Source organism: Erpetoichthys calabaricus, chromosome 12 (assembly GCF_900747795.2).
Source record: "Erpetoichthys calabaricus chromosome 12, fErpCal1.3, whole genome shotgun sequence".
NCBI classification, from domain to species: Eukaryota; Metazoa; Chordata; class Cladistia; order Polypteriformes; family Polypteridae; genus Erpetoichthys; species Erpetoichthys calabaricus.
In genome coordinates, this window is record NC_041405.2 from 125,071,806 (window position 1) to 125,099,689 (window position 27,884).

The window sequence follows — 27,884 nt, forward strand, 5'->3', positions numbered from 1 at the left end:
GTCAAAAATGTACAGAAATGTACTAGAAAGCAACAGTTTTATTATCAACAGTAAGTCTGTCAAAAATGTAAAGAAACTGTTATTTTATTTTCACCAGTAATACAACTAAAAGTCTGCATTTTAATGAAAGAATTTGAAGCATGGCACCATGCAGAGTGCAGGCTTACAGGAACATGTGCCCCAAATATAATGTGTTTCTTTGCGCTATCCATGCAAGTTGCACCCTTCACATTTCATATTTGGCAACTCTTTGCGCTCACTGGGCGGCAGAATGTCCATGTACTGCTGTTTTGACAGTCTGGACAAGTCAGAGGCCTTGTAATGAAGAAACGCCTTTGGGGCAGCGATCCACAGAGCCTGCAGGTTCCACATCATCCAATTGATTGTCACTATCTCAATCACTGTCATTATTATTAAAATATTCACCTTGCAATAAATCTAGTTGTTTCAAAACATCAGCAGCTTTATACTTTTTTTTTTGCAAAGACATAACTATGAACTGTCTATTTATAGCACTATTTTCAGTAAGCTGTTGCCACCAAAAAAAAATTCTATGGCTATCTACTAGATGGCAGCACTATAGTAGATAACTGTGACACGGCAGCAAAGCTTGCCAGCAAATTGGCTGCATCTATAGTGGCTGTATACTGACAACTTCTCTCATATACCTAATTTTATTAGGCTCAATGAGATATAACTTAACTCATATTTCACATTCAAAATGTTAAGGGACTGCAGCAAGACAAGGAATGAACAATTGTAGCATTGGGCAATGCTAGTAAGCAATTGTTGGATAAAGACGTTGAGTGTAAGCTTTTACTTATTTGTTTGCACAATAACCAATAGCAGCAATATAAGCAATGCAAAGAATTATACAGCCTGGGTGGGTACATATAGTCTTAATTTTCTCAAATGACATTTCCCTGAAGGTCCCATTCCTTAGTCACAGACTATCAGTATCCTTACAGACAGTCAGTATCCTTAATCCAAAACTGAAAAAAAAAATTTCTTGCTAGAGACAGAGCTCCTTGGAAAGTGTCCAGCAGCTAAGCAGACAGCAAGATCCATTTAAATGTCTGTGGCTCCTTTCAATGCCTCAGAAAGGCAGAAAAGGAACCAAACAGTCCATTCTTGCAACAAACCACAAACTAAGGAAAAAATAAAAGTTCTAATAAAAGGTAGCCACTTCCTCCCCCTTCTTGCCCCAATTAAACATACATACATGGCTTACTATTTACTAGAAAAGCAGCTAAAACTTTTGCAATTTTTTATAACACATAAAAGTTATCACACAAGCTCAAGGTTGATTCCCATATTAATCTGCTCCAACAGATGCACCGAGTTGCAAACAGACAGGTTATATAAATGTTGAACATGGGAAAGGCACTATTATTATTATTATTGATAATAAGACCTTGCTTTGCCTTTCTGTTTTCTCAGAAAACAGGCCTCAAGCCATTTACCAGAAATCTGTCAGATGAAAATTTTAAAGCATCCCCCATCCACATGGAGAAGGTGCAGACTCCATTGAGACTGTGAATGGCCCAGGATTCAAATTCAGGATGCCGGACCTCGGAGTCAACCACTACTACTTGCTATGCCACTAACATTCAAGCCCACAGTCTGAGATTGTAGTGCTAGCTACTGCTGCACCACGCCATCTTAAAATCATAATTTTAATCTATTTAAAAATGACTATTCACTCAAGTTAAAACTTTATTGATTTTGGAATACAGTAGGTAAGAACATTTACTGTGTGAAGTAACTAACTTTCAAGAACATTAGTTTAGCAGATTTTTAACAGTGAAAGAAAAGGTTTATAGTATAGCCGATTGTGATTCCTTTTCCATGTTTACCTTTTCTTGTGTCATTATTACATTAAACAAGCAATATTTAAATACAATTATCATTATTAAATGTGGTAGTTAGCCCACTTCACAATGCAATCTTCTTTGGAAAATTCTGAGGCCTGTAAGGTAATTCAGGGCTTGAGTAATGTTCCCTTAGCCATTTTTGTTTTGTGAAGATGGATGCATTTTGACAGTATATATTAAAATTCCAGTCAAAGCTGAATACAAAGTGGGTGGACTCGTTTGCAGATTTTTGAGCGAAAGCAGGCATCCACTATGACCACCATGCCATCCCAGCTCCGCTAATCACAGAAATTCTTAAACTGAAATAACATTCACTTGATACATGCAAATATGTTAGCTTAACTGATTATAAACTATACCTATATGAAAGACCAGGTGTTGCCCAGGTAGCCTAAAGTGTAGGTGTAGCCAATAAGTAATTTTTATGGGAGGAAAAAAATGTGTTGCACTGGTGAAACTCTTTTTTATTTACCAGTAGCTATGGATAATCTGGCTTTTATACTATGACCTCAAAATACTCATCTGACAGGGTAGAGTCCAAGTCATCAGTGATACCAAAAACATCTTTTTCAGAGTATTTCTTTTGATAAGAGGAATCACTTATAACTGATGCCATGTTGTAAGAATAATTATAATAATAAGAATAATAATAATAACTCTTAACATTTATATAATGATTTTCTCACTGCTCAAAGTGCTCTCCATGCTGGTAGGATGCGGGATGTGAACCCATAAGAAGAATGAATGCCTGAAGCAAACGAGACTCAGTTTGTCTCACAGTCTTTGCAGCCATTTACCAGATAAAATTAAAGATATCATTCAGTTTCAGTCTTCTACTCCTTGATGGTGACTTTTGTCAACATCTACCTTGAAAGAGTTAAAAACACTATTCTCATGATTTTGTCATGATCTGGGCTTTATTTTATATTTTTTTCAGTGTTTCCTTGGCCTCTAAAAATAATGTATATCTCATTTTGGGAGTTCTTGATGTGAAGGGATTTCATTGTTAGGTTGTTTTTCTGATTCAAAGTATTTTTAAAGACATATTTGAACAAAGTCTTGCTACTCCACCATTTTGTTTTCATTATGGACACCACCATTTTTTACTGTTTGTGACGCAGTGTGTGCAACACATAAAATCATTACCACGACTGTATTAAGGTCGGTATCATATAATTCCTGACTGTGCAAGTTTGTAGATAAATCACAACTAAATTGAACACTTGCACTATTATTGTTTAAAGCTCTCTGTTTAAGAAATCTTTTTTGCTCTTTGACTATGATTTGCATTGTACATTTTGGCTTTGACTGTATGAAGCACTCTGGTTGCTGACTATTTCACTACATTTCTTGATCTTTAATTTTGTCTCACGTCCTGGCCTTTGTTTATTTAATTCCTGTGCTCCTGGTTATGACCTTGGTTAGTTATTACTATACATGTACGTTCCATCTGATTCCATCTTACTTTAAACTGCTGCAGCCAAACTATTTATTTCTTTTTATTGTTACTCTGCTGAAACCATTTCATTTTTTTTGGTTTGGTGCAGTTGGTGTTTATAATTACTGGGCTGGCATGTGAGATATTATATATATTATTATATTATCTCTCCCCAATTATTTAAGATGGCTGAACACAGCTTCAGACACCCAAGCTTTTTGGATTAATTTAAATTGCTTGTGGTTTATTCCTTCAAATCCTTTGAAAAGGAACCTTTCTCTTGTTAGTTTTGGTTTTGTCTCAGTTTTTTCACTTCTTAGTTTAGAACTTTGTTTTGGATTTTGAGACTCTTTTTTTCTAGTCTGTTTTTGACCTTTGCCTGCCTATTGACTATGTGTTTAGCCTGCTCCCATAAAAACATGTATTCTTCTACTTATTTTTTTAATTATTTTTGTACCATTTGAATGTTTTAATTACAGGGTTTCACTAAAATATAATAATTTCATAAGTAAATAATTTACTATTAAGTAAAATAAAAAGTTTTGAACTGTAAACAACTGTGTGGAGGCATTTAGAGACAAAAGGAAAAGGCAGATTTAAATAACAACATGTGCAAATATTTTATCATATTGGATTGTAAAATAAACCGTTTAGTGATGGGCAATTGATGTTGATATGTTTTCATTATTTTCCAAAAATTTGGAGGTGTTTTTTTCTTTACATGAATATTTCAAAAATACTATTTTTAACACATATTTAATGCTGTAGATTTAAGCGAAAGACTCTTTTGAAATTGCCCCATGATTACCATCCTAATTACATACATCAACAGTTGAGAAAATGCTGCTTAATTAAAATTTAGCAGCACCCAAACAGCATACTTGAAAGTACGTGAACAAAGAGAGTACATCTGTACAATTGCGTTGCAAAGTCCCCAACAGCTGTGTGAATTTGCAATTTATATACTAAGTACAAATGCTAAATCATGGCCAGCAGTGATTATCTGAAATTGCCAGTTCTTTTGGGCTGAAAAAGAACATTGCTTTATGTTCTGCAGTGCCCTCCGTGCTTGCAATATCACATAATAGTGAAGCTGCATTCTGATAAATTTGCTTCCTGCTCCAATATGGCAGCATGATCTATAAACTAATTTCAAATTAAAGTGCACTTCTGCAGCATACTGGCTAGTCAAACTGAACGCTTTGGACATTTTCCAGAAGATGTTGAAATTCTAATTTATTTGTAGTCTGAAATTGGAATGATCAGTTAGACTTGGGCACCAGGAGGCTTCCCCCACTAAACAGCTGCCTGTCCATGTTCTTAATTTTGATGCTCACTCTTCCGCAACTAAAAGATCAGCAATAACCACGACACATTTTTGGCAAGCCCACATGAGCTATGAAATATACCCTAACCCTTCACTCCCTGCTGCTTTCACCTGACTGTTAACACATATTGTACATATTTTCAGAAATTGGAAAGCTTGTTAATTTACCCGTCTATAAAACACTATGCCAATGATGTTTGGCACCAGTTTAAGAATTAATGAAAAAGTCTTACTTCTTCATGCCAAGGGGCCTTTCCAAGCCAACCTGCTTTTACAGAGTTAAGTAGGTCCCTGGCATAAGAGTTACAAGCAGCATCATGTCGCTTCTCGTGGTTTTGTGCCTATGCTACAGTTGCCAATTATATTTAAGTCTTGCCTTTTACATTGTGTGAGAAATTAAGTTTTCCACAACCTCTGAACAATTTTAAGAGCCTTTGCAGTCTGGCAAGCAATTTGCTTTGCACTTTGCATACTCAGTCCACTTGAGATCCTTAATTGCAAACTAAGCTGCTGGCTTCAAAAATAAAAGCCCTGTTGTCCCAAATGGATCTCTTTAAGACACACTTCAGACAAGAGCAGCTCTAGAAAAATCAGCAATCATCCTTTATTAATGTTACTAGTTTCACAGCCTGTTTAAAAGATGGGTGCAGTATAATTCTAATTAAGAGAGTAATTATCATTTTTTAAACTTTGTTTTAGCAAAACTGGAAGTTTTAAACTAAATGGAAAACGATAAATTGAAGCCATTCCTGAAATGTTACAGACGAACAGACACAAACACACACATATCTAGGATGCAAGTTGTAATCAATATTAACAGTAGGAATAAGACAAAGATCACAATTGACTTCTTTCACTTTGTCTTTCTAAAATATGACTGTCCATCTATAATACGTACTTGCTATGGATTTTGGATGCAAATTAAAACTACTTCATACTTCAGGTTACACGATGTTGTCCAAGGTCTTCAGTTAAACTGCAAGAGAAACTATAGCAGTAGAGTGTTGTACTGTGTTAGCCATAGATTGATACAGGAGAAAGTAGGGTGATTCATTGCCTGATGAAGAGGCCTTAGCTGCTTCGAATGCTTGCATTTGTAATCAATTTAGTTAGCCAATGAAAAGTGTCATTTCACCCTATTTTCCCCTGTAAGAGAAACTGAAATTTAGATTTGTGACGCAATCCAGCAGAGGGCGCTAGCTCCCTTGTTGGAATAAGTTGTTTTGAAATTGCGGCATGTTACATAACCCAAAACTATATAGATATAATATAAAAAGGCTATACCCCTCCCTTAGTGATATGGCAGTAAGAAATCACATAGGAGAAATAACTTAGCTTTCTTTAATGACGGTTTACGCGGAATAACAGACGAGGAAGCCATGACAAGACCTTGTGTAGAGTCTGCCATTTTCATTACTGCGTTGGAAGGATTTTCCGGATCGGATGACAGTATCTCCCATCCGTCCATCGGCCGGGCAACGTTCCAAGGCTTTATACTCTTTCTCCATGTGCAGGCCCCCACTTAGGTAAATCATGCCATTCCAAACAAGGAAAAGAAGATCCAATTTCATGCTGACTCTGACACACAGAAATAGTACAATGCCCATTTTGCAGTTGTCCCTGTCTTGTCTTGAAATGCTTGCTTAGCAGTTCTAAATGATGAGCCCCCATGTGCTAAATCTGGCCTTGTGTTAGCTGTACATGTGAGTGGATTTATAAAATATTTTTTGTACAGAGCACAGTGGCATATTAAACTTATATACTTATTACAGTGACCACATTTGATTACGATTTGGCTTTGTTTCTTATGCATTTATCACTCTTTTTCCCAGCTCATCATGTTAACAGTTCAGCTGTTTTAAAGCTTACTATCTTTTTGTGTTCATAAATGTGATCTATTACTGTATCCCAGGAAAAGTTTAGTTTTTCATATTATTCTAGTGACAGGCAAAAAAAAATAGAATGGGCTTACAGAAGCAGGCAATGTAGAAGATGAAGTATTACTAACACCAGAGGTTTTGGAGATGCAGGCTTTGAAAAGGGTCATCCTTAGTACCTGATGCATTGGAGCCTGTGCTTTGTGCTCTTCGGCACTGCGGTCAGATTGCATGCTGTTATCACTCCAAAGGATTCACCACCATGGCTTTAAGTTCTATACGTATGGTACACTCTTAAATTTAAATGTGCCACAGTGGTTCTTCAGAGCGATGCCTTAGGGCACGGGTGTTGAACTCCAGTCCTGGAGGGCCACAGTGGCTGCAGGTTTTCATTCTAACCATCTTCTTCCTTAATGACCAGTTTTTGCTGCTAATTAATTTATTTTGCCTTCATTTTAATGAACTCAACTCAGGCCCCTTAGTTGTCTCTTTTTCCTTAATTAGTAGCCAAACAATAATAAGACACAAAAGAAGCCGCCACATTAGCTACTCACCTGTGCCCATCACACAATATCTGAAAATTAAGAAAAGTGATGGTCTCGGTAAGGTTGATCTCTCAGGTCACCAAAACATTTTGATGGTGTTCTTAGAAAAAAACAGAAAAATCAACAGTTTTCAATAAGTTTGCTGTGGCAGAATGAGAGCAACAACGAGCCACAGAATTAAATAACGGGTTTAATTAACAGCAAGAAATGGCTTCTCATTAAGAAAGTGATTGGAGGTGAAATTGGTTGGAGTTTGAAGCCCCAGTTTAGCTGGTCATCTTTCAGCTCGTTTCACGTCTCATTTCTGTTTGGCTGCCATTTAATGAAGAAAAGAATCAATTTAGAGGACTGAAATCTTAAAAAGAGGGCTATTAAAATGAAGGGAAAAGACGTTAATTAGCAGTGAAAACTGGTCACTAATTAGAAAAAGGGTTAGAATGAAAACCTGCAGCCACTGCGGCCCACCAGGACTGGAGTTCGACACCCCTGCCTTAGGGGAACCATTGTCGGCTCCAAAAAGACCCATCTTCATGAAAGTTCCAGAAACAACTTTTATTTATTTAGATCCGTAACAAGCTACATATATTAAATAACCATGAATAGATGGTAACAGATCTGTGAAATACCAACAGGACCTAATTTTAAAAGTACTTTCGCTGCATATGTACAGTAACTCAGACTCAGGCCAGGTTTTCTTAATTTGTTAGTGTTCCGCCAGGTAGCCTACCATACATTAAATATTTCGTTTTTTTTGTATATATTAAAACGTTTTTCAAAGCACAAAGAACCAACTTCATATGCAAGGAAACTTCCCAGAATGAAATCGTTCTATTAGGAACCACACAACCTGGTAAAGAACCATATAATGCCATTATAGAACTGTCATTTTCAAGAGTGCAAGTGGTCAGTACTTTACAGTGAAGGCGGTGTGGCCTGGTGGGTAATTCTAGTTACTTTTATAGAATTGAAATCAAATATTTTGCATCCATAAATTGTCATTTTTACAATTTAATACAAGTATATATTTAAATGAAGTTGTAAAAATGGATTATTAAAAGCATAAGGAAAACGACTGAAGGTAACGAAAGGGGTAACTAAATGTGGCTTAAAGGTTGGGTACATAAGGCTTTTGCTTCATCTTAGAGGAGCCACCAAGATAGTTGTTAAGGTTAAAATGAAGTAGATGTGTAATGAACACAAATCAAGGACAAACTAGTGAAAAAGTCCAAACACCCCTATTATGAAATGGTGATAAGATCAATGGGAAAATCCGTAGGACACCCCTATTAATAAAACGATGTTTTGAATAATGGAAGAGTTGACATGTATACAAAATTACTGGTGGCTATAGTCGATTGGCTAAGATGATAGAATTCTGCATATTAAGAGTCAGATGACGTGATGTATTAGATAAGGTAATGGTAATAGAAAAGTATAAAAGGGAATGAATTGTTTTATTGATTGCTTACACCATGGACTGAGACATTTGTGCATCTCAATGTGCAAATAAAGAATCATTCTGCATTTTCGTCTGATCTCCATATGACTTCTTTGAAAACAGAGGAAAATTTTTTCCACTTCACTTTCCACTACAGACCTGCTATAAGACACCAAGCTGATCAGTCACTCATTACTCCTCCTGAATCTATCTTCAAACGGGCTTTGTTTAATAAAACATTTACATAACATATGCTAGAATTAAAGAACACAAGCCTATCTTTAACAACAATTAGTTTTAAAAAGATGGCAACTACCCAGATGGACCAGATAAATCAATTCTACCTATCTGAAGAAGGCTCAGCAGATAAACTGTTTGGTTTCTAACCTTCTTCCCATTTATTTCCATGAGCAATTAAGCTCCACCACTTTCTTTATACCTTGTGCAGAAGCTCTCTGAGGCAGTCCTTCTGCAACTCCTGTGAAATTAATCTCAGTTTTCTGTCATATTGCAAACATACCTTTATTAAATATGCAAATTTTTTCAAAGTGGTTATGGTTGGTCTATAAAGTTACAGTCACTACATAGCACACAGGTTTTACAAAAGCTTATTGTTAAATATTGTAAGAGTGAAATTAAGACAGGTAGCACAGTGCTGCAGTGGTGGGCACTGCTGCCCCACAGATGCAGAGGCTTGGGTTCAGACTCTGGTAGGGTGGAGGTTGCACATTATTTGGGTCTGTGTGAGATGCCTCAGAGCACTCCAGTGTTGTCCCACATCTTAAAAATCTGCGTGCCAGACTACCTGCTAATGTAGAGTGTGAGTGAATCTTGAGATAGACAGTCACCACATACTGAGTCTGCTAAGCCCCCAGCCCCACAGTGACCATGTATTCAAATAATCAATTTCAGAAAATGAGTATTCAATGATTTCCTGTCATTTCACCTGCATTTAAATGCTGCCATCACTTTGTCACAAGTCAATGACACTAATTGTCACAATAATTTACCATATTTGATTTGCTGCTGACTGGTTGTTCTGTTTGGTTTTTAATCATATGGTGGTTTCAGCACTGAAGGCTGTTATTAAGCTTATCACTGGTCAACAATGATTTTGTTGCATTTTAAAGGTACTTTTTCATGCTAATTTGAGAAAGATATTTGGAATTTTCTGTCACCTCTGGTGTTTGAGTTATGTCTTTTATAGGCTACATATTAAGTTTGTAATCCCTTATTACGGTGTACTGGTTTTTAAAGTTAACTTATTGCTCTTTGTAAACATTTTATAATATTCTAGAAGGGCATAAAATAAGTACAATACAATACAATATATTTTTGTATAGCCCAAATCACACAAGAAGTGCCGCAATGGGCTTTAACAGGCCCTGTCTCTTGACAGCCCCCCAGCCTTGGCTCTCTAAGAAGACAAGGAAAAACTCCCCAAATAAAAACCTAGTAGGGAAAAAATGGAAGAAACCTTGGGAAAGGCAGTTCAAAGAGAGACCCCTTTCCAAGTAGGTTGGGCATACAGTGGGTGTCAAAAAGAAGAGGGTCAATACAATACAATACACAGAACAGAACACAAGTAAACCTCAATACAGTATAAAAATAAAAATATCACAAGTACGGAGCAGAATTTAACAGTAGATTATATCACATAGGGCGGCACGGTGACACAGTGGTAGGAGACCTGGGTTTGCTTCCCGGGTCCTCCCTGCGTGGCGTTTGCATGTTCTCCCCGTGTCTGCATGGTTGTCCTCCGGGTGCTCCAGTTTCCTCCCACCATCCAAAGACATGCAGGTTAGGTGTATTGGCGATCCTAAATTGTCCCTAGTGTGTCCTTGGTGTGTGGGTGTGTGTGTGTGTGTGCGCCCTTCGGTGGGCTGTCGCCCTGCCCGGGGTTTGTTCCTGGCTGAGATTGGCTCCAACAGACCTCCATGACACTGTGTTAGGATATAGCGGGTTGGTAAATGACTATCTGACTGACTAACTGATATCACATAATATAATTCGGATTTGTTTAGAGTCCTGGAGACACTGGCCATCAAGCTGCCTCCCTCAATTAGCCATTTCACAGCTGAGACAGTGCTGGGCCAGCCAATCCGATGAAAGGACCCCTCTACCCAACAATTCCTGCGATTCTCCATCAGGGATAACTTTACCTTAGGCAGGCAAAACAACTTGGCGGGTGGGCAGTGGCACCAAGTGTCACATTTGAGTACAGAGAAGAGAAACAGAATAGGTGAGGGTTAGTAACAAATTATAACTATCGTGTTACTTATGTTTTAGTTCTAATGACTAAGAACAGAGATACAGTCTGTACAGTTAATCAGCAGCTCTAGTCAGGATATGCTAAACTGAAGTAGTGCGATTTGAAAGCTGAGACCGAAGGAGCACCTCTTATAGTAGTAGCAGGCAGACCATTTCACAGTTTAGGGGCCCTGTAACTAAAAGCTTGAAACTAAAAGTCTGTTGTGCCAGAGTTTTCACAGCGTAACACGTTTGCCCTGATGAAACAGGAGTCTGCCTCCTGACTGAGGCACAACGCCATGCCAGTTGGTGATCAGATGTCAAGGTGTAGACGTTTATGTGCTGTATTTTTGTTTCTCACAAGTTCTCACTGTTCTTTGGTTTAGTGTATCTTTGCACTGCTTATCAACATCTTGGGGCGTAACACCTAGAAACTGTGTGAATATTCCAACTCATTCTGCTACATTTGTGGTGAGTTAACAATTAAAACTCAGAATCCCCTCATTGGAAAATGTTATGAGTTTCTTTTTGGTTGCAAAGACAGTGACCAAGGTAAGAGCTGAGCCCCTCATATTTGCAGTGTGACAGCCTTCTCATAATACGGCCAAAAGGTTGTTGACATATGAATATTGCTATTCCTATGATTTGGTTGGAACCAAACCACCATTCTGCAGATTGTTATTTTTGCCTAACAAACCTATCAAGGATCAGTTCTAAATAAAAGCACACTGTGACATACCCTAAGTTACTATCTGTTGCGAGGCCTGTAGCTCACAGTGAGGAAATGCGCATGCCAGGAAATGTCACACCAACTGTCAATGAATATGAAAATAATAAGGATAATGTAGAGCAGGGATTTCAAACTCCAGTCATGGAGGGCCTTAGTGGCTGCAGGTTTTCATTCTAACCCTTTTCTTAGTTAGTCACCTGTTTTTGCTGCTAATTAAATTCTTTTGAATTCATTTTAATTGACTTGTTTTTTTAAGATTTGTTCCCTGGATTTCTTCATCATTCCTCTGAATTGCTTCGTCTCTTTCCTTAAACAGAAATGAAATGTGAAGTGAGTGAGCCAACAGAAGACCAACTAATTCAGGGCCTCAAACTCCATCCAATTTCATTCCAACCAGTTGCTTAATTAGGCGTTAGGTCTTGTTGTTAATTAAACACGTTCTTTAATTCCATGGCGTGTTGCTGCTCTCATTGTGCATTAGCATACATTTCTGAAATTCTTGATTTTCTCTTTTCTAAGAGCACTGTTAAAATGTTTTTTGGGGACCTCAGCACGTCAACATTCCTGAGACGTCCACCCTTTTTATTTTCAGATATTGCATAATGGACACAGTTTGCTGGTCATGTTTTGGCTCATTTTGTATCTAGTTATTGTTTGGCTGCTAATTAAGGATAAAGAAACAATTATTGGATCTGAGTCTTCAAGAGCAAGTCAATTAAAATTAATTCAAAAGAAGTTAATTAGCAGCAAAAACAGGTCACTAATTAAGAAAAGGGTTACAATGAAAAGCTGTAGGCAATGTGGCCCTCCAGGACCAGAGTTTGAGACCACTACTATAGACTATGGTCAATATATGACTATGTGGTCAATATAGACCAGACTATTCATTGTTAAATTTACCTATCTTATTTTTTTTTTGTTGTTTTCATGTTTCTCTTGCTGTTCTTTTTGAAGGGGATCTTCTGAGATAAGCTTCATTGATTCTTATCATTTCCCGCTGTGCCTTTTCCCGTCTTCCCAACCTGCAACTACCACTTTTACATTGACTGCCTGTCCATTCAACAATCAAAGACAGAATTAAAGTAGAAGAATGGATAAATAACATAGGCACAAATGACTCATTACACTTTTACTTGCTAAAACACACCCTACTCAATCATTTTCTTTTTTCTCCGTTATTTTCTCAATAAGAGTAATTAAGCATGCACTTTAATTAATTCAAAAGAAGTTAATTAGCAGCCAAAAACAGGTCACTAATTAAGAAAAGGGTTAGAATGAAAACCTACAGCCACTGCAGCCCTCCAGGACTGAAATTTGAGATCCCTGGAGTGTAGAGTCTGGTGATGATGATATGAAACTTGACTCAGACTTTGAAACTTCCTGCTCTTCTTCTTGATTGAGATTTGAAGGCAAGCAGGACTTCTAGGTTCCTGATGAAAAAGCTGGAATCTCCTCCACAATGAAACCAAGCAACAAGCATGGAGAATGGTCTTCATTGGGATATTTGTAAAATGGAAAAGTGATATCAAAGCAAGTGGAGTTCCAGCATGCTTGCTGACAGCTGCTTCCCCCTTAAGAGGGATATTTCTGAGGCAGGGTACAATAGAAGATTGTATACTGCTACCTGTGGTGATATGGGTCCACAGCTCTTCCAGCAAAGGCCAGTTTTGTTTTTAAATAAATGATCACTGAGCTCGCGGCTTAGCGAGGGGGCATAGTGGTTGTGGCTGTAGTGTCTCAGGACGATCTGCGGTGTGGGCGTTACTCACCAAAGTGCACAGGTGAGAGAGTGCCCACATCCGTGATTGTTTCTGGGGTTAATGTGCTGCAGCTGCAATGTCCTCTCCGCATATATAGAGAAGCCCGAGACAGTTATGGAAGGAAGAAAAAAAGAAAAGAACAAGAAAGGAAAGAGAACGGGAGGTTGCTGGAAGAAGCAAGAAGCAAGAGAGAGAGAGAGAGAGTCCCGGTGCAAGCGAATGGGTGAGCAAGAGCAGGCTCGAGTTGGAGAAGGCAGGCAGCTGGGAAGAGAGCCCACGAGGGGAGTGTTTGACCGACACTCAGTGGGGCTGAGAAAGCGGTTGCTCCAGCTGAGCGATTTAGGAGCTGGAGTGACCAGTGGAGGAGTCGACTGACCGTCGATAGAAGCGGGAGTCGATGAGGCTTTGGGCTGGTTGAGCCCCAGCATGAGCACCTTGGCCGCTGGTGAAATAACCCAAGTCTTGGTCCGGTTGGGAGCCCGACGTAGCCAAGGATCGGAGGGCTACCAGACTAGATTGAAGGGCAGCTGTTCCTGCAGGTAGGCGACTCTCCTGTAGAGCAGCCCAGCTGGGTGTAGCAGGGGAGCCGCAATGGAAAAGAGACACCGGGCTTAGTGTTTTTAAAGGATTGCTTCCTGTGCTATTTTACCTCATGGTTTTTAGAAGATTTTCACATTGTTATTAACCTCCACATTTCTTTTATGGATTATTTATTTATTGAACTTTACACTGTTGCACTTTAATTTGAACACTGTTTTTGATTGGATCTTTTAATAAAAGCACTCTGCACTTTTGAACCATCCCCTTGCTCCATTGTTATCGTCTCACTGTCTAGCTCATCGGTGACATTACCGACGGTGTTGGGTTCAAGGACTCCCGCACAATGCATGGGAGCACGGAGCTGAACCCGCATCGTCACATTTGGTGGTAGAGGTGGGATGAGTTAGCAGTGAGGACAGAAGAGAAGACAGAGCGGGATTTGTGCCAGACTTTTGAAGAACCCACGTACCCAAGCCGGAGAAGGACATTTTAATGGATGGAGCTTTTTTATGGCCATTTATTTATTGCTGGTTCTATTTGTCTTTTAAAGTTCTTATTCTTTTAATGTCTTGTTTTAATGAAGGGGGGCTTGGGTTGATTTTATTGTGGGATTATTTGTTTTCGTGCTTTTATTGGTTTTAGTGCAGTGTAGAGTGGCCGAGCTGTGGACCTGTGCTCCAGTTGCACTGGGTTGCCAGTGGCGTGGAGCCTTCCCATGCAACTGGAGTCTTATGGGGGGTGGAATGTGGTGATATGGGTCCACAGCTCTTCCAGCAAAGGCCAGTTTGTTTTTAAATAATTGCCACACTCATGGCTTAGCGAGGGGGCGTAGTGGTTGTGGCTGTAGCATCTCAGGATGATCTGCGGTGTGGGTGTTTCTCACCTAAGTGCACAAGTGAGAAACTGCCCACAACCATGATTGTTCCTGGGGCTAATGTGCTGCAGCTGCTATGTCCCTAAGACACTCTCAGCATGTACTCTACTGTATATATAGTGAAATTATACACCTAAAACCCTTGTGTGATAGAAAAAGTCTGATTAGATATTTGAATTCTGCCTGTAAAATAATGTAAGAGTCACCTATTTTGATTCATGTGACAAAAAAAGTTATTTTGTCACCCAGTGCTATCAGTTAGGTCAGTACAAGGGGGCTCCGCCCCCTGCTCGCTTCGTTCGCCTACCCCCAGCGTTGGGTATCCTGAAATACATTAGTCGAGCTTGTTCGTTTTGGAGCCGTGCCCGCTTTGCCCGTGGCATTTCAGACGCGCGTTGTAGGCGCCTGCGTTCATTGACTTTATCCAGGCGGGCTCGTGTTGGTATATCCGTCAGTCGAGCTCGTTCGTTTTGAACCCGTGCCTGCTTTGCTTCCGCAGTTTCAGACGCACATTGTAGGTGCCTGCGTTCACTGATCCTATCCAGGTGGGCCCATGTTTGTATCGTTGAGCTGTATTGTGTTTGAATTTGGTGTAAAGCGTTCAGCGGTTTGTACAATCCCAAGCAGCACATCATTCCTAACTTCACTCTGCAGTAGTGCCACTCACAATATGGCGGTGACGCCTGCGCCTTCACTACGCAGTAGTGCCACTCACAATATGGCGGTGACGCCTGCGCCTTCACTCCGCAGTAGTGCCACTCACAATATGGCGGTGACGCCTGCGCCATTCGTACTATCTTTGTGGACCTGTGGGGCCTCCGTAGCCTCTCACGTTTGACTCTGGGGTGCAGCGCAGAATCCTCTTTTTTGTGTGGTTGTGTTATTGGTAGTAGCTATGGGCGCGTTGTTGCTTCATTTCTCATTCACGTTTGTTGAGCTCTTTCGTTCTTGGGCCATGACTCCTTCGTTCGCGGTGGATACGACTTTGCGTGCGGTTTATGAGATGCGCGCCTGCGCAGTACGTCTCATGGTCCCATCGCCGTGTCCCTGCATCCATATCCGGTGTATTCTCAGTTAGTAATATGGATAACGTGTCAGGATTGCATTGTAGAATTCACTTCTAGAGGGTTTGTCATTCTTTTGACAAATGCTGTTGATGTTACCAGTTTCCAACATTTTTCTTTGTTGCTATGATGCTACACCTTGCTTGGAGGAGTGATTACAATTTCCACTACTATTATGAATATGGCCAGATCTGCATGTGATGTCATGGCAGCCATCTAACTTAAGAGCAAGCTGCTGGCTCAGAAAATGTCTGGTTTTCCCTTCATACGAATCAACAAAATGCAATCGTGTTAGCAGTGAAAAATAGTTTTCCAGGTAAGTCATTTGTAGAGGTCCACATTTGTCATAGGCAGTTATTTTTGTATTTGATTATGAGCCCTTCTTGCCTTCAAGTTTTAGTTGCATCGCTGGCTTTCATGTTGACTTCGGTGATTGCTGTGAATAATCTGTCATTCTTCCTCCCTCATGTATATTTGGTGTGATTTTAATCAAGTTCAGGCGACAACCATCAATGTTCATCCTGTGCACTTATCACTTGGACACTTTTTACTAAACAGTCTTGCTCTACACCTTTAAGTCTCTTTGGCAATCTTTACAAGGAATGCTATTATAAACAATTTTCTTTTTTGAGGCATCCACTCCTTCATGATAATCATTCTTACACCCACCTGAATACTGCCATACAATACTAAAAGGATCTCTGGTGCATTTACTGCTTTCACCTTAAGTCGTAGATCTTGCAAGCCACTTCTGTGAACAGCCTTGGACTCTTTCTTGACCTTGGCCTGAACTATAACTGTGCATCACAGTTGCTGTGGAAACCTGCTTCTAGTGTATGTATCATCCTAAGAGCCTGACTTTATTTTTCTTCCTCAGACACAGAAATACATTTTTTTATCCTTCTGGGTACAACACTGCCATCCTCCCTGTAACCCTCACATTAATTACATACTGAGCAATAGTATTAATTTATGAATTAATTTATCCAATTATTCTTATTAAGGGTCGTGAAAGTGGGATTACATCAGGGATCGGCTCTGAGCCCTTTCTTATTTGCAGGTTGATAGAGATTAGACAGGAGTCCCCGTGGACTATAATGTTTGCTGATGACATTGTGATCTGTAGAAAGAGAGTAGGGAGCAGGTTGAGGAGACCCTGAAGAAGTGGAGATATGCTCTAGAGAGGAGAGGAAAGAAGAACAGTAGGACCAAGACAGAATACATGTGTGTAAATGAGAGGGAGGTCAGAGGAATGGTGAGGATGCAGTGAGTAGAGTTGGTGAAGATGGATGAGTTTAAATACTTGGGACTAACAGTACAAAGTAACAGGGATTGTGGAAGAGAGGTGAAAAAGAGAGTGCAGGCAGGGTGGAATGGGTGGAGAAGAGTGTCAGGAGTAATTTGTGTAATTTTGACAGACGGTTATCAGCAAGAGTGAAAGGGAAGGTCTACAGGATGGTAGTGAGACCAGCTTTGTTATATGGGTTGGAGACGGTGGCACTGACCAGAAAGCAGGAGACAGAGGGTCAGCTCAGGTTGGACAGTTTGGAGACCAAGTCAGAGAGGTGAGATTGCATTGGTTTGGACATATGCAGAGGAGAGATGCAGGGTATATTGGGAGAAGGATGCTAAGGATAGAGATGCCAGGTAAGAGGAAAAGAGGAAGGCCTAAGAAGAGGTTTATGGATCTGGTGAGAAAAGACATGCAGGCGATGGATATAACAAAGCAAGATGTGGAGGACAGGAAGTTATGGAAAAGATGATCTGCTGTGGAAACCCCTAACAGGAGCAGCTGAAAGAAGAAGAAGATTCTAATTAAGGGTCAAGACTGGGGAGGTAATAGATTGGAGAGCACATCTCCGCAGGATTGAAGACAAAGGAGACACCAGTGCTTTCTGGACTTGGCACCAGTGCAGGCCACGATCCCACATCCTATGCTCACATAGGGCCACATTCAAGTCACCAGTTACTGATGCTATGCTATTTGTGATATGCGATTAAACCAAATACTTGGAGAGAAGTCATATGGGTACATTGAGAATGTCCAAACTACTACCTGCTAAGATTTGCATGCTGGCCCAGTGGCTGAAATATTAAGGTCTGTACTGTATTAATCCATCCATCCTTTTTCAAACCAAGATAATCTAATATTATGGTAACAAAAGGACCAAAGTGTTTTTCAGCAACAATGGGAAGCAGGGTAGGATTTCCCATTGGGATTAATAAAGTATCTATCTATCTATCTATCTATCTATCTATCTATCTATCTATCTATCTATCTATCTATCTATCTATCTAGGAATCAACTCTGAATGATATGCAAATATTTTTTAATACAAATTTAGTTAATAAACACTTGTTAAGTACAAGATAACTCTAGAGCAGCTATGAAGTATGGGCAAAATGTACATATTAGAAAGTGTTGCCACTGGAGTCCTGACCGCAACAAATGTTAAGAGCACATAATCACTCAACTGAGTAAACTACATTGGTTTTCTGTCAGTTCCGGGACAGTCTTCATGACCCTTCTACTTTCTTCCCATGCCGTGAACTCAAAAGGCTCCAGAATAGCTGTCTTCTGTGCTTACTCTTTGTGGAAATGTGTGATAGCTAAGACCTTTTAAAATGTGTCTTAAGGCTGCCCTTCTCAATGTACAACTCTCAGGGGAATTTTTATTAACTTTTGTGGGTGTAGTTGTTCTCTCCTTACTTCCAGCCCATTTTCATAGTGACTTATGTCTGCTATTATTTTGTTGATTTTTATGGGCTTAAAGAAAAATTGCATAGTCAAACCTACTTAATGCATTTCAGGGCTGGGAAGAGGTTGGAGTCTGGCCTTCTGGAACTGGGCACAATCCAAGAACCAGCCACAGATGCTTTGCCAGTTCATTGTAGGGTCCATCCTTAATCACGCTCACATTGAAAGAGAAATAATTTTGAATTTCCATTTAATCTCTTCTGCGGTGGGTTGGCACCCTGCCCGGGATTGGTTTCTGCCTTGTGCCCTGTGTTGGCTGGGATTGGCTCCAGCAGACCCCCGTGACCCTGTATTCGGATTCAGCGGGTTGGAAAATGGATGGATGGATGGATTTAATCTCTTTAGAAATGTGAGACAAAAACTTTAGTACCTGGAGGAAAAGCCATTCAGACACAGAGGGAATGTGCAAACTCCATGCACACAACAAGCCGGGTCTGGGATTTACAATGAAAAAGAATTTAAAATAATGATGCTTGCCTACAGAGTAGTGAGTGGGTCAGCACCTGTGTATATGGAGACACTGGTGAGGTGTTATGCTCCTTCTCGCCCACTCAGGTCTGCCAGTGAACAATGTCTGGTGTCGCCACCTCCTGTGGTATCAAGTCTCAAACCAGACTCTTTCTTTGCATTGTTCCCAGTTGGTGGAACGAGCTGCCCAGTTTCATCCATACTGCTGACTCCCTCAATGTATTTAAGAAGTGCTTGAAGATCCATCTGTTCTGGGAATATCTGTCTATTTATTGAATAGGAAAAAAAACAAAACAATGCTCTGTGATCCTTTATATTGTTTTTTAATTTGTTATTGAAGTTTAATTGCTTTATTGATTACAATCAATGATATAAATGATTATTTACCAGTAATGGCACACTGCACGATAACATGCGGTGAACACACTTGACTTGAGTGTTCTTAGTTTTCATCCTCTTTCTCTGTATGTTTAGCATTCGTTTGTAATATATTAGTTAATATATTAAGTAATATATTATAGTAGAGTGATATATTACTCTACTTTCCCCTTTTGTATTATTAATATGTAGCCTTTGTCAGAATGCCTCAAATCTCACAGACTTACCACTGTTTATAAGATACTGTACCATATAACTTCTCCCCACCTTCCCGTCTACATCTATAATCTCAGGCACTTAGGTGTAGTAAAGGACAAGCAGGAGTTAAGTTACAATTTAAACAATGTATTATTGATAATATTCATAAATAATAACAATATGCAAAGTACATTTGAATATTGGCAACCATACAACCTGATTACATGGTGATGTGTAGTTTCAGGCAGCACACAGACTTGTTAGTTACTTAAAATGTCTCTAGTTAAGGCATCATTTTGTGGTCAGCTTTCTTCAGAACAGGCTGCATGCCTGTCTCAATATGGCTGCCGAGCTGTGCTCTTCATTGTGTTGTCCTTGTCAGTTCATGCATCAGTTTGGTAAGAGAGAGATGTTCTGATGTAGACGTTCTGATAGATGTTCTGTCCAACCCCTAGAGCCAATAGGACGTCATGGTACTTAAAGGCTTCTGATACAAGCCAGTTCCAAACAGCCATACTTCAGACCAATGGGGCAAAGAACATCTTGACACCTGCCATCCACCAAAACCATATGTTAAGGTAAAGCTTGGCAGTTAGGCAGCCTGGCTTTCTTGCGGGGGTGAGAGAGAGACTTTAGCAGAGAAACATTTGTTTCAAGCACTTCCCCCAACTCTGTTGTAAAATTCACTTTCCTGACTTAGTTTTGCCTAAGTTACAAATAAAGACATACAAAATATTTATCAACTTACTAGGTAGGATTTATAAAATAAGTTTGTTAATTACCAATGTTATTTTTGAACAAATAAAGAGCATTTACAATAAATAGAAATTATATAAATATTAATTATTAAGTAGTAAAACATTTTGATAAAAGAATTTGAAGAAGATATAAGAAGCGTATAAATTATTAAACAGTCAAACCTTAACATTTAAGAAGTTAAGATACATTGAGTACTACTGCAGTGGTTTCGGGCAAACTACCTGCTTGACAACCTTGCACTATTTGCCTGTGATTTAAGCGAAAAATTATTCTGAGAAATGTGGACGCTGCCTTTCCGTGCTTAACGGGCAGAAGGTCCAAACAATTCCTAAGTCTAATACTTAACATGAAGAGGTTGGTACATCTTTTTAGATCCTCCATTTTCTTAAAAGAATTCATCACAAAAGCAACGTTGAATGTTGCAGGGTTTTAGTTACCCGAATTCATCTTAAGGGACAGTAGGTAGCCGTGCACCGCAATTTACCAAGAGAGTCCCGCTTCGATAGTGCCGATTACACTTATTCGCAAAGATTTCCACTGTCCCAGGAGCCGATGGGGCACTTGAAGTGTGACAAACAGTGCGAGAAGAGAGGACGCTGCCCGAAACTGCGAAGCTGTTGACCCAGACGAAAAGCCCAACATTCCACGCCTCCCAGTGTCCACTTTGTTCTTACGAATCCTCGCCGCTGAAGGCGGTCTCATCTTCACATTGTTTACAGCTCGTGTAGTTAAAAAGTAGAAAGTCGCAAAGCTGGTTTCTTCATCTCTTTTACTATCAAGGTGTAGCAGGTTCCTCTTAAGTTGAATGAGGAGCCCAGCACACACAAAAATCTTCTACTCTTTGGAAAATTAATTCTATTAAGTACGGAACCCAACCGAACCTTAGCCCCAATTTGATATCCTCATCTGGAGTTGTCTTTTATAAATTTATACAAAGGAAATAATCACCCCAACAATTCTTTAAACAATCAAAAAAGAATATATTATAAATCAAACAAAACAATAAACACCCATTAAATCCTTGTCAAATCTATAATAACTACACAAACCCTAATTAATATGCCACCCCCTTAAACACTCTATAATATACTCCCCAGAAAACGGCGAAACAGCAAAGAAAGAAAGCAAGCAAGGAAAAGAAAATGGAAAATTACCCTATTTACAAACAGCACGTTCTTGTTTTAAAGTCTAAATTCACACGGCCTGGGAAATCTGCAATGAATCCAGTGATCAAGTCAGATACATTCCGCTGACTCGTATACTGAATTTAAATGTAAAAGAAGCGATCTCACCAGCCTGGCGACAATTCCTTTGTTGAAGGAAGAAGTCCGTCTCACCCGGGTGTCTCAGCGTTAGCATCCGTCCATGGCCGACGCCTGCACCATAAAAGCAAAGTAAAGCCGTGTGCTCCGAAGGTCCTTCTAGGTTAGCCGGCACTCCTTCTCCGTGCACCCAACCGTCCTTATTACTGAGTCTCACTTGCTTTACCGCTGGCTTCTTTTTTACATTCACCTTCCCAGCTCCTTATTTAAATAGTCTTTTTTCTTCTTTTCAATATCAGTAAAATAATTCTCACACAAATAATATGTTCCTATATTATAATATGTTCCGTGGTCATACGTAATTTCCGTTACCCGTGGTAATACGTCATTTCCGTTTCGAACACAAAAAGAATTTTATATATATATAAATATGCAAAATCTCACATCACAACAGTCAGTGTTTGTGTTGCAATTACTTACAGTGATACGTTTTCCTTAATTTTTCACTTAAGCTGGCACTTAAGTCTTCAATCTGCCTCAGGAATGATTTAAGATATGAAGAAGTAGGGGAAGTGGCGGCGAAGGTGGTAGGGATGAGAACGGCGCCCGTACACCCTGCTGGCCGCTGCCAAGAGTTGATTCTACAATAAAATAAAAAGAGGAATAAGCTTGGAGGTCAATCATCATCATCATCAATCATGTGTACCAAATTTCAGGTCAATAGCGTATTATATAAGAAGATTACATCTTTTCACTTATGGCAATCAACTTTTTTTTACCTGTCCTATTACACTTGCTGAACAAGTAGGCCTTATCCTAATGTTACTTGATTATGTTTACCTCTGTGTGTTGGTTGCTTTCGATAAAAGCGGCTGCTAAGCAAATAAATGTAAATGTAAGTCATTTTTTTAAAATGTTGATTATCTTATTTGTAAAATAATCCATAATCCCCAACTTTTAGCATAGTGAACACACCTCTCTTCTTTTCTTTTTTCACAGATGCCTATACAAATTCTGAAGTTGTTTATACGTGGACCCATGGGCAGGAGAAATCAGTTGTGGTAGCAGAAGATGGTTCACGATTAAATCAGTATGATTTACTAGGTCACGCTGTTAGCTCTGAAATAATCCGATCCAGTACAGGTAAAGTTTGCACTCCCTTTATCTTCTACTTGAATGGAAATGTATAAAATGAAAGATTCTGGCATCTGTGTTGAACAGACTGAGGGAGTTGTTTTAGGGAGGAATTTCAATGATTCATTTTTATTCAGTCTAATGTACAGGGTAAGGAGACAAATAAGCTTAACATGATATTTTAATAAACAGAAAACAGAAGATACTTGAAAATCTGCAGACAGTTCAGTCCATCAAGTTTCGTCACAATATCTCACCCAGCTACAGTGTTTGTTGGTTTGTTTCTGATTTCCACCATCTGTTTTGTAAAGAAACTGTCTTTGCCTTAAAACATTACCTTACTGTAATATTCAATTTCTAAATGTATGTCAATAAATCAAACATAAATCATTTTTATAATCCAGAATATGATTAAAGAAATCTGCAAAACATGTTTACTTGCCAATTTTTTTACAAAAGGATAAGGTACGCAAGGCTTCTACTAGAACTACAAAAAACAAGAAACAAAATAAAAGCACATTCCAAGAATTACAAATGAGCAAATTGCACAAAAGAAAAAAAACATACTGTATATGATGTGGGCACATTTTCTTGATACAGCTTATCTTAACTTAAATACCCAAGCTTTCCATCTATTAAAACATGCAGTATACAGTATATGTAAATAAAAAAAAATGTTAAAATCCCGGGATTAGCAATCTCAAAACCTGTTTTTGAACATTTTGATTTGGAAAAGAATATTCATTTTATGCAAAATGATACTGTAGATTCACAGCTGATCCATGAAAGTGAGGGAAGCAATGGAAGAGTCAGTGCTAAGTAGTAATGGGTGAATCACAACTAATTCATTCTTTTTGAATGACTCTTTCAGTAAGTGACACAAATCAGTTTGTAAGTATGAATGAATAGATTCAGCTGAGCTCAACAGGCATGCTCATATCATCAGCGTGTTTCATTTCCCAAGTAGATTTTTAAAGTGGATGTGCACATGCCGTCTGTCCAATTCATGATTCTCGTTCATTTCTCTTACGATTCTTTTAAGTTCAAACTTAATCATTACCAACAAGCAAGAACTCTGTCAATGATGATTCTCTTGTTCATCATACAACTACAAGACAGTAAAACATATTTTTATTAGAAATAAATCAATTGTTTGTTTTGTATAAATCTTGTTTTGTATAAAACAAAACATGTAAACATAAAATTAAGCTAGATAGATAGATAGATAGATAGATAGATAGATAGATAGATAGATAGATAGATAGATAGATAGATAGATAGATAGATAGATAGATAGATAGATAGATAGATAGATACTTTATTAATCCCAATGGGAAATTCACAATTATGTACCTTCAACAAATTAGCTACACAAAATAAGAACGTTGTAAGAATATTATTGTAATTTCTAACCATTATTTGCTTTCAACATTACTTAGCACACACTTTTTTACGTCTCATTGACGACACATGGCATGTGTCATTCTCTGATTTGTTTAAATTCAAACTGAATTATTACCAGAAATTGAAGTGCATGATTCTCATTCATTTGATTTGTGAACCGTATCGTTACCAATGAGCGAGTTGCACAATTCTTGTTCATTTATGATTATTGTACATATCATCATATTGTAATTTTGCATTTTCACTATGCGCAGTCATGTTTTGAGTTTTCAAAAGGGACAATATTAAATTATTTGAATTATCAGCATGTTCAATATACAATTTAAAAATACATAAAAATGTATTCATTCAAGGGGGGAAAGGTTTTTATTTTACTGCTGCTAACCTCGGATCCTACTGATGAATCAATCTAATGAAATTAATGAAGTGAATTGATTCACTTAAATGGGGTAGTTCAAAAGAACTGAATCAGTAAAATTAATCAAAATGGTCATCTCTAGAGGTAGGGACCATTATTCATTTTCTTGTGTGCAAGATAGATTTTGTAATTTCATTATAGAGTAATACTCAATCTTCAAACCAATGGAGGGAGGGTCTTCTCTGTACTAATATGGGAGAGATGTTTAGTGGGAGATCTTCCTTGGATATAGCTATTTCATGAAAACCAGTTGTTGGTGCTACATCCAGTGATATGAGGCTGATGACGGACAGACTTTATATAATAGACACCAGTAACATAATAGACAGAAATTGTGTTTGTAACTGAACTATAGTCTTTACTGAGAGTGAGCCCAAAAACATGTACAAAGATATACCCCAAAACCCACTGCAGGCCACCTACTGCCTAGGAATACTGCCAGTTGTTATTCTCATCTTAATACAGAACCTGGTTAAGGCAGAAACCTGATTTCTTAATAATCTGCGTTTACATACATCTTCAGGAATTTATCTTTGGCAAAACACGCCACTACATACAAAAATAAGTATTTGTTTTTATTTGTGATCAATTTTTATTTATAAAATTAAAAAGGAGTACAGTAAAAGGAAAACAACAATAATAACTGACTATATGAAGTTGGGACCATGCGCTGATACGACGAACCACCTTAATTGGGACCCTATAGGAACAAATGCAAAACACTCTGCCCACCTGCGATGGCTATTTAAACAGAAACACAGCAAGAGAGAGAAAAAAAGAGAGAGTTAATGGGTAAACTGGTACACAAACAAGGCAAAGTAAGGGAGAAAAAGCAATTAAAAAACAAAGAAAGGTAGACAGGAGAAACTGCCTCACGGAGCAACTCCCTAGCAGGTCTCTACTAACTAAACAGCATGAAGCCAGTTGTGGATGGTAAAGCCAGAAGTGTTGTTGATCCAGAATGCCAAAAGTTTAAGAAGGATAAGACTGTAAAATCAAGGCTTCCAGATTGGAGGAGAGACAAGGGACACAAAAGAGTTAAACGTCATCACCGGATACTGTGAATTTGAAAATAAGCATGGCGCCTGTTATCATTTTCTTATGTTTTATAAATATGTTTAATCAAACTGATACTTTATTTATTGGTTTCCATTACCAAATTGCTCACAGCACAGTCTTTTCTTCTTGGCTGTGCAATTGAGCCCAGTAGAGGACCCGCCATGTATACTTGTTGCCTTACACCCAGTGCTGCTAAAATAATAATAATATTATAATGCAGGTAGTTTTACTTCAGTAAGATAAATATTACATTACGTTACTCATTATTTTAAAAAGTAATTGGACTACGTAACACACATTGTTGCTATTAACGTATTACCCTAATGCTCTTGAGATTGTATTGTTGAGTTCATCGACACACATTAAATAATTTCTGAAATATTGAGACAGATTATTCCAGCCAGGAGAAGTAACAATGCGATTGCCCAAACATTGCCTCTTGAAATTTATTTTGTGGACACTTCTACCCATGGCTTATGAAAGCGTGTGCAAAACAAATACATGTGCAGGCTGACAGAGTGCAACGGATGTGCTCAGGCAACAAAAACCAAAGCAGTAACTCGATTAAGGGTTTACTTGACCACATAATTGGGATATTCACCGAGAAAAATATCTCTGTTGACCATTTTTCTCACAGGCTTTAACATGATTTCTCTGAATCGTGATAAGGGTTCACGATCAGGTTTCTGTAAATAACCCGGCTATTGAGGCACAGGTAAATGTGCTTAATGAGGATGTTCACCCTTTCTGTATGAGCTAATTGAACCATTTTACACATGAGCACTTTTGTTGTTGCACCAAACTGTATTTAATCATCCTTATTTTTCTCCCTAGCTATTGACATTATATTTACAAAATACAGTCAACAAACACTACCTCTTACTAGCATCATATGCATTACCCCAGTTATAGATGACAGAGCACCAGCGCTCATCCTGAACAGCTCACCACGGGACACACTCCAAACACTTGCTGCATAGGGTCTCATAATGGTTGCTGTAATGGTTCAATCCCAGTATCCTTGAGAGGTGTACTAACTATCGCTGTGCAGTAGAGCCACCCTCTATTGAATTTATTTTGGGTGTTTTCTTTCTTACTCACTAAATGTAGGGTGAATTCATGTATTTTACAAATTGTATTAAGCCACAAAATAACTAAATTCCTACAGAATAATTTGGATATTTCATCACTTCCAGATAACACAGTAACATTCAAAGATATATTATTTTATTTGTTAATTTCAACATTTCAAAATATAAAAAAACACAAAATTTGAATGATTTCTAAACATCTGTAATAACGTATGGGAAAAAATCCTAATGATGTAATTAGAAGTGGAGTGTAATGAAAACACACTAATGCATATGTTTTTACACGTTCAACAAATATACAAATGGCTTAGGATATCAATGAAAACTAAATTACAAAAGATTGAATTGTCACTGTGTTGTATCATCTTAAAAAATGATTGCAATATTTCTAGCAATAAATGTTTCAAAATACTGGTGTATCTAAGTCACAAAATGAGTCACCGGCTTATAAAAAAAATATAAGTCATCAGTGTGACATAGTGACAGGCCTATACTGGGAATTGTACAGTCAGTGTCGCATTGACAAAATGTCTTTTTTTTGTCTGATAGATACTAGTTAAAGAGTTTCTGCAGTCTATTTAGTGAAACCAGCCATGATCCCAAATGAGCCAATTTGTCGTATGTAACTTGTATTTGATGTGAAGCAAACATATGCCCGAGAGCCAACAGCCATCCCTTTGCTGCTTCAGTTGACGTAAGGGAAGTGTGTTACTGCTTTTGTGTTCTTTACCACACCTGCATCATGCTGTCAAAATCCAGCTGGGCAAACAAAAATAAACAAAAACAGGAATCTCCTTGTAATGCCTGCCAAACTGCTGATGTTTATGTACTTACTGTTGGTATTCAAGGTCAAGCGCCTAAGCGATGGGCGAGATTGTGGCCAAGTAGTAAGAAAGGGATTACGATTAACACGGAAGGGATTACAATCAGTAATGTTTGAAAGATATTTTATTCAAAAGGAAGCAACAGCAATTCAGAGTCAGGGGTGCTAAGTGGCTGTCAAAACCAGAAAATTTAACTGACTTCATGGTGCATTTAATTGGGGAAAATTGGGGACGATCATGGGACATGCCATTGTCACAATCAGTTCAGTTTATTTGTTTATATCTTTCTTAAGAGTTTAGGCTTGGAGACGCTATACAAGCTTACAACTGTTGTTTATATAATAGTAAAATACTAAAGTTTACATCATATGCATACATAAGTACATATACCAATGCTTAAATGTAGCAAAAGTC

The 27,884-nt window shown here is 38.5% G+C and overlaps 1 protein-coding gene across 1 annotated transcript in view; it reads left to right on the forward strand.

Moving 5' to 3' along the window:
* gabra3 (gamma-aminobutyric acid type A receptor subunit alpha3) overlaps positions 1-27,884 on the forward strand; it is a 534,464-nt gene that overhangs the window by 431,215 nt on the left and 75,365 nt on the right. Inside the window, exon 7 of the mRNA XM_028816097.2 lies at positions 22,540-22,683. Within this exon, the coding sequence (XP_028671930.1) occupies positions 22,540-22,683 (144 nt within the window). The remainder of the gene's footprint in view (positions 1-22,539; positions 22,684-27,884) is intronic.